Source organism: Phyllobates terribilis, unplaced genomic scaffold, assembly GCF_046119375.1.
Source record: "Phyllobates terribilis strain yellow unplaced genomic scaffold, ASM4611937v1 Scaffold_14__1_contigs__length_39327217, whole genome shotgun sequence".
NCBI classification, from domain to species: domain Eukaryota; kingdom Metazoa; phylum Chordata; class Amphibia; order Anura; family Dendrobatidae; genus Phyllobates; species Phyllobates terribilis.
Window position 1 is genome coordinate 11,505,160 of NW_027362774.1, and position 13,495 is coordinate 11,518,654.

General features: G+C 46.4%; 1 protein-coding gene across 2 annotated transcripts in view; it reads left to right on the forward strand.

Annotated features, from left to right (window-relative positions):
- Positions 1-13,495, forward strand: part of DPY19L3 (dpy-19 like C-mannosyltransferase 3) — a 74,212-nt gene that overhangs the window by 41,529 nt on the left and 19,188 nt on the right. For both annotated transcript variants that reach the window (XM_073659670.1, XM_073659671.1), the window contains exons 14-16: positions 9-120; positions 1,836-1,892; positions 2,507-2,589. In XM_073659670.1, the coding sequence (XP_073515771.1) occupies positions 9-120; positions 1,836-1,892; positions 2,507-2,589 (252 nt within the window). The remainder of the gene's footprint in view (positions 1-8; positions 121-1,835; positions 1,893-2,506; positions 2,590-13,495) is intronic.

Genomic DNA, 13,495 nt, shown 5'->3' on the forward strand with positions numbered 1-13,495 from the left:
GGTTGCAGAATGAAATATCTCTGGACGTCCCACATGTGCGTGATCGCTTCTTTTGGACTCGCCAGTATGGACATTTGGGGAACTGCTCTAAGACTGCTGCGTCTCTACACACCACAAAGGGTTAGTGCAAGAAATGTGCCGAGTCCTGGTCTCCCTGTTAGGGCTCATTCAAACATTCATGCAAATTCGAGATCGGCCCGCAATGCACTGACTTGGCCGCCAGTCTCCCGAGCGTCACAGCTTGATATCATTCTATGCAGCCGTCATGCTTAGGTCGGGAGACCCGCTGCCATGCTGTCCGATCTCAAGAGTAATTTGCTAGGACGTCTGAATTCTGCGTCCTTATACTAAACATGGTTCTTAAGCCCTTCCATGTAAATTAACTGGCGAACAGACTGATCCAAGCCCCCTCTGCACAGGAAACCAGTGCGATGACAAGAGGAGGATTCGGAGGACTGTTCTGCCCTTTTAAACAAAAATATTATATTGTTTTCTTTAAAGAAAAAAAAAAAATCTAAGAATGAAAAAAGCAGAAGAAATCTTTATAACGAAAAAAAAACAACCCTTCTCGCTAAGAAAGTATTCAAGTTCCTCGCACACTAAGCACACATCTTTCACCGCACATAACTGAGGAAGACTATTAAATTCAGTGAAAAGTAAAAAAAAAAAAAAAAAGTTCTAAAATATGAAAAAAATAAAACAAGTTCAATTCACCCCATAAAAAATAAAACAATTCAGAAATGTCTGATCTATCAAAATATATTAATCTGATCGGTAAACGGTGTCACGAGAAAAAGGAATTAAAACTCCAGAATTGTGGGTTCTTTTAGTTGCTGCGACAATACAATAAAATGCAATAAGAAGGTATCAAAACATCTTATCTACCCGAAAATGGTACGAGTAAAAACATCAGCTCAGGGCACAAAAAAATAAGCCCTCACCCGGCCCCAGATCCCGAAAAAATAAAAACGCTACTGGTCTCGGAAAATCGTGACAAAAGCAAAAAAAAAAAATTTTCTTACAAATTCCTACATTTTTTTTTCACCACTTCAGTGGAAAAAAATACCTATATGTGTTTGGTATCTGCGTAATCGTACTGACCTGGGGAATCATATTGTCAGATCAATTTTACCATATAGTGAAACAAAAAACAGTATTGGAATTGCACTGTTTTTTGCAATTTCAACTCGCGTAGAATTTTTTTCCCGCTTTGCAGTGCGTCACATGGTAAAATAAATGGTTGCATTCAAAAGTATAACTCGTCCTGCAAAAAAACAAGGTCTCAAACAGCTATGGGGACGGAAAAATCAAAAAAGTTGTGGCCTCTAGGAAGAAGGGGAGGAAAAAAAATGAAAGCGCAAAAACAGAAGGGGTTAAATCTTTAGATCAAACATACTGATAGGGAATCTAGATTGTGAGCCCCAATGGGGACAGTGCCGATAATGTCTGTAAAGCGCTGTAGAATTAATGGCGCTATATAAGTGATTAAAATAATAGTAATGTTAAAAAAAAGGCCTACTTTAGAGTGTAGACCTTGGTTGTGTTACTGCTTCAGTGCACTAGATGGCAGCATAGTCCTATTTCAAGGATCACATTGGGAACAAAGGAAAGTTTCCTTACAGTCGTGATCTCCGGATCCAGAGGGATCTGTAGGGTCATGCTGGCAGTCGGGGGGGCAGGGGCATTTTGCCTTGCCCTAGGGTATTTATAGGGTAACGTGAACCTTTGCCCTGCAGTAAAGAAGGTTACAGCTGTGGTTTGGAAGGGAGTTATATGAGCAGCAGGAGGGTCGCAGGTTGGACACATCTAATTTTAAAGAATTCATTCTTTTCCAGACCAGCGCCCTCCGATATTCCGCCTCCATACTGGTGCTAGTCGCCGTGGTGTGCAAGGTAAGAAAGTGTTGATTATATCTCTTACCCCACAGATCTTCTTGTTTGCAGCTCTGGAAAATAAGACAAAACATTTATGTTGGTGAAAGGAAGAATTAAAGCTTCATTCATGCAGCCACTTTTGTGATCTGGAGTAGGGATGAGTGGACCCGTGGAAGTTTGGGTTTTGCTACCCAACTCAAACTTTATTCCAAAGTTCGGTTTGGGTACCAGAACTGTATCCGAACTTAAACCAGAACCCGAAACTCATTGGAAACAATGGGAACCCGAAGTTTGGAGCAGGAAAATTCTCTTTCTCTCTAGTTCGGGTTCACGTATCTCTAATCTGGAGCAAAGAAAGCACCGGTACAGTATAAATACATTCTAATATCCTAGAGACAATGATTGCCCTCCAGCTCTTGTAAAACTACAACTCCCAGCATACCTCAACAGCCCACGGAGATGTCGTTTTCTATCAGCCGGAGCAACAGATTATTATTCCCTTTGAGCAACGTCCTATATTATCCAACATGATGGTGATAACAGAGGACAGTAGCTTGCTTCTGTAGGACAGATCACGGGAATTGTTTTGCCTTTTCCATCATTACTAAGTGCGTTCGGTCCTTTCTTTTTAGTTCTGGCCTCGGATGACAGAGGAGATCTCCGAACTGCGGGAATTCTACGACCCCGACACTGTGCAGCTAATGAACTGGATCAAGTGAGTGCAAAGCTTTTTCTTTTTTTTTCCCCCAAACTAATCCAAAGTTTCAGCACTACATAATGGACGCTTGCTGTAGAATAATGGCGGCTGCAGGGTATGTATGTGTATGGATATATATATGTATGTATTTATATGTGTGTGTATATGCATATATATATAATATGTCTGTATGTATATGTGTGTGTGTGTATACAGTACAGACCAAAAGTTTGGACACACCTTCTCATTTAAAGATTTTTCTGTATTTTCTTGACTATGAAAATTGTACATTCACACTGAAGGCATCAAAACTATGAATTACCACATGTGGAATTATATACTTAACAAAAAAGTGTGAAACTACTGAAAATATGTCTTATATTCTAGGTTCTTCAAAGTAGCCACCTTTTGCTTTGATGACTGCTTTGCACACTCTTGGCATTCTCTTGATGAGCTTCAAGAGGTAGTCACCAGAAATGGTCTTCCAACAATCTTGAAGGAGTTCCCAGAGATGCTTAGCACTTGTTGGCCCTTTTGCCTTCACTCTGCGGTCCAGCTCACCCCAAACCATCTCGATTGGGTTCAGGTCTGGTGACTGTGGAGGCCAGGTCATCTGGCGCAGCACCCCATCACTCTCCCTCTTGGTCAAATAGCCCTTACACAGCCTGGAGATGTGTTTGGGGTCATTGTCCTGTTGAAAAATAAATGATGGTCCAACTAAACGCAAACTGGATGGAATAGCATGCCGCTGCAAGATGCTGTGGTAGCCATGCTGGTTCAGTATGCCTTCAATTTTGAATAAATCGCAACAGTGTCTCCAGCAAAGCACCCCCACACCATCACACCTCCTCCTCCATGCTTCACGGGGGGAACCAGGCATGTAGAGTCCATCCGTTCACCTTTTCTGCGTCGCACAAAGACACGGTGGTTGGAACCAAAGATCTCAAATTTGGACTCATCAGACCAAAGCACAGATTTCCACTGGTCTAATGTCCATTCCTTGTGTTCTTTAGCCCAAACAAGTCTCTTCTGCTTGTTGCATGTCCTTAGCAGTGGTTTCCTAGCAGCTATTTTACCATGAAGGCGGCTGCACAAAGTCTCCTCTTAACAGTTGTTGAAGAGATGTGTCTGTTGCTAGAACTCTGTGTGGCATTGACCTGGTCTCTAATCTGAGCTGCTGTTAACCTGCAATTCCTGAGGCTGGTGACTCGGATAAACTTATCCTCAGAAGCAGAGGTGACTCTTGGTCTTCCTTTCCTGGGGCGGTCCTCAAGTGAGCCAGTTTCTTTGTAGCGCTTGATGGTTTTTGCAACTGCACTTGGGGATACTGTCAAAGTTTTCCCAATTTTTCACACTGACTGACCTTCATTTCTTAAAGTAATGATGGCCACTCGTTTTTCTTTACTTAGCTGCTTTTTTCTTGCAATAATACAAATTCTAACAGTCTATTCAGTAGGATTATCAGCTGTGTATCCACCAGACTTCTGCACAACACAACTGATGGTCCCAACCCCATTTATAAGGCAAGAAATCCCACTTATTAAACCTGACAGGGCACACCTGTGAAGTGAAACCCATTTCCGGTGACTACCTCTTGAAGCTCATCAAGAGAATGCCAAGAGTGTGCAAAGCAGTCATCAAAGAAAAAGGTGGCTACTTTGAAGAACCTAGAATATAAGACATATTTTCAGTTGTTTCACACTTTTTTGTTAAGTATATAATTCCACATGTGGTAATTCATAGTTTTGATGCCTTCAGTGTGAATGTACAATTTTCATAGTCATGAAAATACAGAAAAATCTTTAAATGAGAAGGTGTGTCCAAACTTTTGGTCTGTACTGTATATATAAATATATATATTTATATACCATATATACTCGAGTATAAGCCGACTTTTTCAGCCCATTTTTTAGGCTGAAAAAGCCCCCTCGGCATATACTCGAATATATACATAGTCCGGTGGTGGATAAGGGTAGGGGGGTTGCCGTGGCGGAGGAGTGGGGCACACGCCGCTGCTGCAGCCACCATGTGTGCCCGCTGATAAAGGGAAATGAATATTCACCCATCTCCACGCCCATGAGAGAGGAGAGGGGTGGATATTAATTTCTTTAATGGCGTGCGCACAGTGTCAGCAACGCAGCAGCTACTGCTACTCCTCTGTGCCCGCTAATAAAGAGAATGCATATTTCCCCTTCTCCACTCCCATGGGCGTGGAGAAGGGTGAATATGCATTCTCTTTAGTAGCAGGCACACAAGACAGCTGAGCCGCTGCGGCACTGCTGACACTGTGCACACGCCCCTAAAGAACAGGGATATTCACTCTTCTCCATGACATAGTTCCAGCGTGGAGAGGAATGAATATCCCCGCAGCTCACCTCGACGTCTGAGGGCACATGGCAGTGACATCATGCACTGCTCAGATGCGGAGGTGAGCTGCTGCTGGCAGAACAGGACACAGTGCTGGAGCAGAGGGGAGGAAGGTAAGTTTGAGTGTTTATTTTTTTTAATGTGTGCAGTGATGGAGGGCCATACATACCAGGATTGGGATGGAGGGGGCCATACATACCAGGATTGGGATGGAGGGGGCCATACATACCAGGATTGGGATGGAGGGGGCCATACATACCAGGATTGGGATGGAGGGGGCCATACATACCAGGATTGGGGATGAGGGGTGCCATGCATACCAGGATTGGGATGAGGGGGCCATACATGCCAGGATTGGGGATGAGGGGTGCCATGCATGCCAGGATTGGGGATGAGGGGTGCCATACATGCCAGGATTGGGGATGAGGGGTGCCATACATACCAGGATTGAGGATGAGGGGGCCATGCACACCAGGATTGGGGGATGAGGGGGGCCATGCACACCAGGATTGGGGGATGAGGGGGGCCATGCATACCAGGATTGAGAATGAGGGGGGCCATGCATACCAGGATTGGGGATGAGGGGGGCCATGCATACCAGGATTGGGGATGAGGGGGGCCATGCATACCAGGATTGGGGATGAGGAGGGCCATGCATACCAGGATTGGGGATGAGGGGGGCCATGCATACCAGGATTGGGGATGAGGGGGGCCATGCATACCAGGATTGGGGATGAGGGGGGCCATACATACCAGGATTGGGGATGAGGGGGGCCATACATACCAGGATTGGGGATGAGGGGTGCCATGCATACCAGGATTGGGGATAAGGGGGCCATGCATACCAGCATTGGGGGTGAGGGGTGCCATGCATACCAGGATTGAGAATGAGGGGGCCATGCATACCAGGATTGGGGATGAGGGGGCCATACATACCAGGATAGGGAAATTTACCAGTAGCTGCTGCCTTTCCCACCCTAGGCTTATACACGAGTCAATAAGTTTTCCCAGTTTTTTTGTGTTAAAATTAGGTGCCTCGGTTTATACTCAAGTATATACGGTATGTATGTGTGTGTGTCTGTGTATATCTTTACAGGTGCTTCTCTTAAAATTAGAATATAATCAAAAAGTTAATTATTTCAGTTCTTCAATACAAACAGTGAACCTCCTATATTATATAGAGTCATTATACGCAGAGGGATCTATTCTATAGAGTCATTACACACAGAGGGATCTATTATATAGAGCCATTACACACAGAGGGATCTATTATATAGAGTCATTACACACAGAGGGATCTATTATATAGAGTCATTACACGCAGAGGGATCTATTATATAGAGTCATTACACACAGAGGGATCTATTATATAGAGTCATTACACGCAGAGGGATCTATTATATAGAGTCATTACACGCAGAGGGATCTATTATATAGAGTCATTACACGCAGAGGGATCTATTATATAGAGTCATTGCACACAGAGGGATCTATTATATAGAGTCATTACACACAGAGGGATCTATTATATAGAGTCATTACACGCAGAGGGATCTATTATATAGAGTCATTACACGCAGAGGGATCTATTATATAGAGTCATTACACGCAGAGGGATCTATTATATAGAGTCATTACACACAGAGGGATCTATTATATAGAGTCATTACACACAGAGGGATCTATTATATAGAGTCATTACACACAGAGGGATCTATTATATAGAGTCATTACACACAGAGGGATCTATTATATAGAGTCATTACACACAGAGGGATCTATTATCTAGAGTCATTACACACAGAGGGATCTATTATATAGAGTCATTACACACAGAGGGATCTATTATATAGAGTCATTACACACAGAGGGATCTATTATATAGAGTCATTACACACAGAGGGATCTATTATATAGAGTCATTACACACAGAGGGATCTATTTCAAGTGTTTATTTCTGTTAATGTTGATGACTATGGCTTACAGCCAATGAAGACACAAAAGTCATTATCTCAGTAAATTAGAATACTCTATAACAACAGCTTGTCATCCTCCTGAAATGTCTGTTCAGTAAATGCCTCAGTACTTGGTCGCGGCTCCTTGTGCATCAATTACTGCATCAATGCGGCAATGTGACATGGAGGGATCAGCCTGTGGCATGGAGGTGATCAGCCTGTGGCATGGAGGTGATCAGCCTGTGGCATGGAGGGATCAGCCTGTGGCATGGAGGGATCAGCCTGTGGCATGGAGGGATCAGCCTGTGGCATGGAGGCGATCAGCCTGTGGCATAGAGGGATCAGCCTGTGGCATGGAGGCGATCAGCCTGTGGCATGGAGGCGATCAGCCTGTGGCATGGAGGCGATCAGCCTGTGGCATGGAGGGATCAGCCTGTGGCATGGAGGTGATCAGCCTGTGGCATGGAGGTGATCAGCCTGTGGCATGGAGGTGATCAGCCTGTGGCATGGAGGGATCAGCCTGTGGCATGGAGGGATCAGCCTGTGGCATGGAGGGATCAGCCTGTGGCATGGAGGGATCAGCCTGTGGCATGGAGGCGATCAGCCTGTGGCATGGAGGGATCAGCCTGTGGCATGGAGGCGATCAGCCTGTGGCATGGAAGGATCAGCCTGTGGCATGGAGGGATCAGCCTGTGGCATGGAGGCGATCAGCCTGTGGCATGGAAGGGGATCAGCCTGTGGCATGGAGGGATCAGCCTGTGGCATGGAGGTGATCAGCCTGTGGCATGGAGGGATCAGCCTGTGGCATGGAGGGATCAGCCTGTGGCATGGAGGCGATCAGCCTGTGGCATGGAGGGATCAGCCTGTGGCATGGAGGGATCAGCCTGTGGCATGGAGGCGATCAGCCTGTGGCATGGAAGGATCAGCCTGTGGCATGGAGGGATCAGCCTGTGGCATGGAGGCGATCAGCCTGTGGCATGGAAGGGGATCTGCCTGTGGCATGGAGGGATCAGCCTGTGGCATGGAGGTGATCAGCCTGTGGCATGGAGGGATCAGCCTGTGGCATGGAGGGATCAGCCTGTGGCATGGAGGCGATCAGCCTGTGGCATGGAGGGATCAGCCTGTGGCATGGAGGGATCAGCCTGTGGCATGGAGGGATCAGCCTGTGGCATGGAGGGATCAGCCTGTGGCATGGAGGCGATCAGCCTGTGGCATGGAGGTGATCAGCCTGTGGCATGGAGGCGATCAGCCTGTGGCATGGAGGGATCAGCCTGTGGCATGGAGGGATCAGCCTGTGGCATGGAGGGATCAGCCTGTGGCATGGAGGTGATCAGCCTGTGGCATGGAGGCGATCAGCCTGTGGCTGCTGATGGGTTATGGAAGCCCAGGTGGCTTTGATAGCCGCCTTCAGCTCGTCTGTATTGTTGGGTTTGGGGTCTCATCTTCCTCTTGACAATGCCCCATAGATTCTCTATAATAGATCCTCTATGGGGTTAAGGTCAGGCGAGTTTGCTGCCAATCAAGCCCAGTGATACTGTTGTGTGTAAACCAGGTATTGGTGCTTTTGGCCGTGTGGACAGGGGCCAAGTCCTGCTGGAGAATGACATTTCCATCTCCATAAAGCTTGTCGGCAGAGGGAAGCATGAAGGGCTGTAAAATGTCCTGGTAGACGGCTGCGCTGACTTTGGTCTTGATAAAACACAGTGGACCTCCACCAGCAGATGACATGGCTCCCCAAACCATCACTGATTGTGGAGACTTCACACTAGACCTCCAGCAGCTTGGATTGTGGCCTCTCCACTCTTCCTCCAGACTCTGGGACCTGGATTTCCAAATGAAATGCAAAATTTAGTTTACTCTGAAAACACCTTGGAGCACTGAGAACAGTCCAGGTCTTCTTCTCCTTGGCCCAGGTAAGACGCTTCTGGCGTTGTCTATTGGTCATGAGGGGCTTGACACAAGGAATGCGACACTTGTAGCCCATGTCCTGGATACGTCTGTGTGCGGTGGCTCTTGAAGCAATGACTCCAGCAGCAGTCCACTCCTTGTGAATCTCCCCCAAATGTTTGAATGGCCTTTTCTTAACAATCCTTTCCAGGCTGCTTTTATCCCGGTTTCTTCTGCACCTTTTCCTACCATACTTTTTCCTTCCACTCCACTTTCCATTAGTATGCTTGGATACAGCACTCTGTGAACAGCCGGCTTCTTTAGCAATGACCTTTTGTGTCTTACCCTCCTTGTGGAGTGTGTCAGTGACTGCCTTCTGGACATCTGTCAAGTCAGCAGTCTTCCCCATGATTGTGGAGCCTACTGAAACAGACTAAGGGACCTTTTTAAATGATTAGGAAGCCTTTGCAGGTGTTTTTTGTTAATTATTTTAATTTACTGAGATAATGACTTTTGTGTTTTCATTTGCTGTAAGCCATAATGATCAACATTAACAGAAATAAACACTTGAAATAGATCCCTCTGTGTGTAATGACTCTATATAATAGATCCCTCTGTGTGTAATGACTCTATATAATAGATCCCTCTGTGTGTAATGACTATATAATAGATCACTCTGTGTGTAATGACTCTATATAATAGATCACTCTGTATGTAATGACTCCATATAATAGATCGCTCTGTGTGTAATGACTCTATATAATAGATCCCTCTGTGTGTAATGACTCTATAATAGATCCCTCTGTGTGTAATGACTCTATATAATAGATCACTCTGTATGTAATGACTCCATATAATAGATCACTCTGTGTGTAATGACTCTATATAATAGATCCCTCTGCGTGTAATGACTCTATATAATGGATCCCTCTGTGTGTAATGACTCTATATAATAGATCCCTCTGTGTGTAATGACTCTATATAATAGATCCCTCTGTGTGTAATGACTCTATATAATAGATCCCTCTGTGTGTAATGACTCTATATAATAGATCCCTCTGTGTGTAATGACTCTATATAATAGATCCCTCTGTGTGTAATGACTCTATATAATAGATCCCTCTGTGTGTAATGACTCTATATAATAGATCCCTCTGTGTGTAATGACTCTATATAATAGATCCCTCTGTGTGTAATGACTCTATATAATATAGGAGTTTCACTTTTTGTATTGAAAAACTGAAATAAACTAACTTTTTGATATTCTAATTTTGTGAGAAGCACCTATGTGTATATGTATGTGTGTATGTAATATATATAATATATATGTATGTGCAGATGAAATATTTAAAAAAATATGCATATACAGTACAGACCAAAAGTTTGGACACACCTCATTTAAAGATTTTTCTGTATTTTCATGACTATGAAAATTGTACATTCACACTGAAGGCATCAAACTATGAATTACCACATGTGGAATTATATACTTAACAAAAAAGTGTGAAACAACTGAAAATATGTCTTATATTCTAGGTTCTTCACAGTAGCCACCTTTTGCTTTGATGACTGCTTTGCACACTCTTGGCATTCTCTTGATGAGCTTCAAGAGGTAGTCACCGGAAATGGTCTTCCAACAATCTTGAAGGAGTTCCCAGAGATGCTTAGCACTTGTTGGCCCTTTTGCCTTCACTCTGCGGTCCAGCTCACCCCAAACCATCTCGATTGGGTCAGGTCTGGTGACTGTGGAGGCCAGGTCATCTGGCGTAGCCCCCCATCACTCTCCTTCTTGGTCAAATAGCCCTTACACAGCCTGGAGGTGTTTGGGGTCATTGTCCTATTGAAAAATAAATGATGGTCCAACTAAACGCAAACCGGATGGAATAGCATGCCGCTGCAAGATGCTGTGGTAGCCATGCTGGTTCAGTATGCCTTCAATTTTGAATAAATCCCCAACAGTGTCACCAGCAAAGCACCCCCACACCATCACACCTCCTCCTCCATGCTTCACGGTGGGAACCAGGCATGTAGAGTCCATCCGTTCACCTTTTCTGCGTCGCACAAAGACACGGTGGTTGGAACCAAAGATCTCAAATTTGGACTCATCAGACCAAAGCACAGATTTCCACTGGTCTAATGTCCATTCCTTGTGTTCTTTAGCCCAAACAAGTCTCTTCTGCTTGTTGCCGGTCCTTAGCCGTGGTTTCCTAGCAGCTATTTTACCATGAAGGCGGCTGCACAAAGTCTCCTCTTAACAGTTGTTGTAGAGATGTGTCTGCTGCTAGAACTCTGTGTGGCATTGACCTGGTCTCTAATCTGAGCTGCTGTTAACCTGCGATTTCTGAGGCTGGTGACTCGGATAAACTTATCCTCAGAAGCAGAGGTGACTCTTGGTCTTCCTTTCCTGGGGCGGTCCTCATGTGAGCCAGTTTCTTTGTAGCGCTTGATGGTTTTTGCAACTGCACTTGGGGACACTTTCAAAGTTTTCCCAATTTTTCGCACTGACTGACCTTCATTTCTTAAAGTAATGATGGCCACTCGTTTTTCTTTACTTAGCTGCTTTTTTCTTGCCATAATACAAATTCTAACAGTCTATTCAGTAGGACTATCAGCTGTGTATCCACCTGACTTCTGCACAACACAACTGATGGTCCCAACCCCATTTATAAGGCAAGAAATCCCACTTATTAAACCTGACAGGGCACACCTGTGAAGTGAAAACCATTTCCGGTGACTACCTCTTGAAGCTCATCAAGAGAATGGCAAGAGTGTGCAAAGCAGTCATCAAAGCAAAAGGTGGCTACTTTGAAGAACCTAGAATATAAGACATATTTCAGCAGCAGATGGAAGGAAGGGAGACACAGTCATTACTAGTGGCAGGCGGAGCCCACATAGGATAGAACACCTCAGATTAAAAAAGAGTGTTGTCCGGCCCCTCCAGCTTGGGCTCCTCCTACTCCAGCTCTCCAGTCTAAAATTTGAGGTCACAGAGGATGGTCGCTGCTGGAAGCAGCTCCTCAGAAAATTTTTTTATTTTTATCGGACAGAGACTTAGACCCCCGTGGTCTTGAGGTCTCAGGGGTCTCAGCGCTGCTGGACCCCCACCCCTCCCTTGGCGGATCTGCATTACCCTTTGAGAGAGGTCCCTGCAGAACCCTGCCGGCCCCGGGGGATGAGGGATGCTTCCCTGGCGGGGACGCAAACCGCGCATCTGGGGTCACTGCGTTCTCCGCCCTGGGGGGAAGCTTGGGCACAGCCCCACAAATCCCTGGGGGTCCCTGTGGCGCTCAGCTGGGTGAGTACTCAGCATGTTAATGTGTTTTGAGTGCCTCAGCGGTTGCTGCGGCAGCCGCTGCTACATGTATTCAGGTGGTGACTCGTGTTTTTTTGTCCGCAGGTGGATGCCTGCAGGACATGGAAGCGGGGCAGGAGCGGAGAGCGGTCTTTCGCGGGCAGGAAGCGCTCTGAGCGCGCGCTTTCTCCTGCCCCTCCTCTTCCGGCTTCTCTCTCCTCACAGCGCGGCGGCCATTACTGAACGGCTTCCATCGGGCTCCTCACTCTCCTCTCCTCCCGACAGACCGAAGGAACACTGCACCGCGGCCAGCTGGGTGAGTCGCTTCTGCCTGTCAGGGCAGAAGCTTAACCCCTCACCCCCTCAGCGCAGGGCACCTTTCTGAGGCACAATAAGGTGGCAGACTGTGCTGTCCTGCAGCTATTACCTCATATAGAGGTTCCTTTTTTTGTCTGGGGCTCGCACATCCTTTTCTTTTCACAGAGGTTGTGGGGAGTCTGCGACATTAACCCCTTATTAGTCGGTTATCCCTTAATTGGGGGTCAGCTGGGGTAGCTCTCTCTTTAAGAGCTTTAACCCTTCAGCTTTCTTTTAATAAACCACACTGTCCTACTTACTGACAGGTTTAACGTGCCATATACTGTGTGAGGGCATGTCAGATCAGGGTCCAGGAGGTGCGGACCGTCTCCCAGGTCCGCTACAGGATCAGTCTCGCGTGTCTGACACGCAGGAGTCCTCGACGGCGTCAAGCGCAGCGGTCGGGGGTTTCGGTGATGGGGCAGTGGTCAAAATGGAGGCCCTCACTCGTTCTATTGATGGCCTGTCTGACCTTCTAGGTTATTGGGTGTCAGCTAGATCCTCTCATGGCAGGAAGCGCCACAGGCCGGTACTGCCCTCCCCGCGCAGCGACTCGGAGATCTCTGTTATGGAGGGTTCCCCTTCAAGCTCAGATGGGGAGATGTCCGATTCGGATAAGGAGGATCGGCAGGGGCACTCTGCCTCTTTTTTGGGACAGTGGAGAAGGAACGCCTGTGTCCAGATAAACGTTTTCAGGGAACACGGTTTTTTGAGGCACTCTATCCGTGTTCCACGGAGTTGATTGATAATTGGATTCCTTCTCCTGAAGTGGATGTCCCTTTATCCCAGCTTAGCAAATCCTCATTACTGCCTGTTAAAGGGAAGGCGAGTCTGCAGGATCCGCTGGACAGAAAAACGGAGATGGCGGCGAAATCCATCTACGAGGCCGCGGGTCATGGATTCAGAGCGGTGCTAGGATCCATGTGTGCTTGTAAAGCTTCCCTAAGCTGGTTGGACCGTCTACGGACGGCGTGGCAGGATGGATCCCCGCTATCCGAGGTAGATGGGCTTTTCAAGTTGTTGGAGGATGCGGCCCGATATGGCAGTGATGCAGGTTTGGATACCG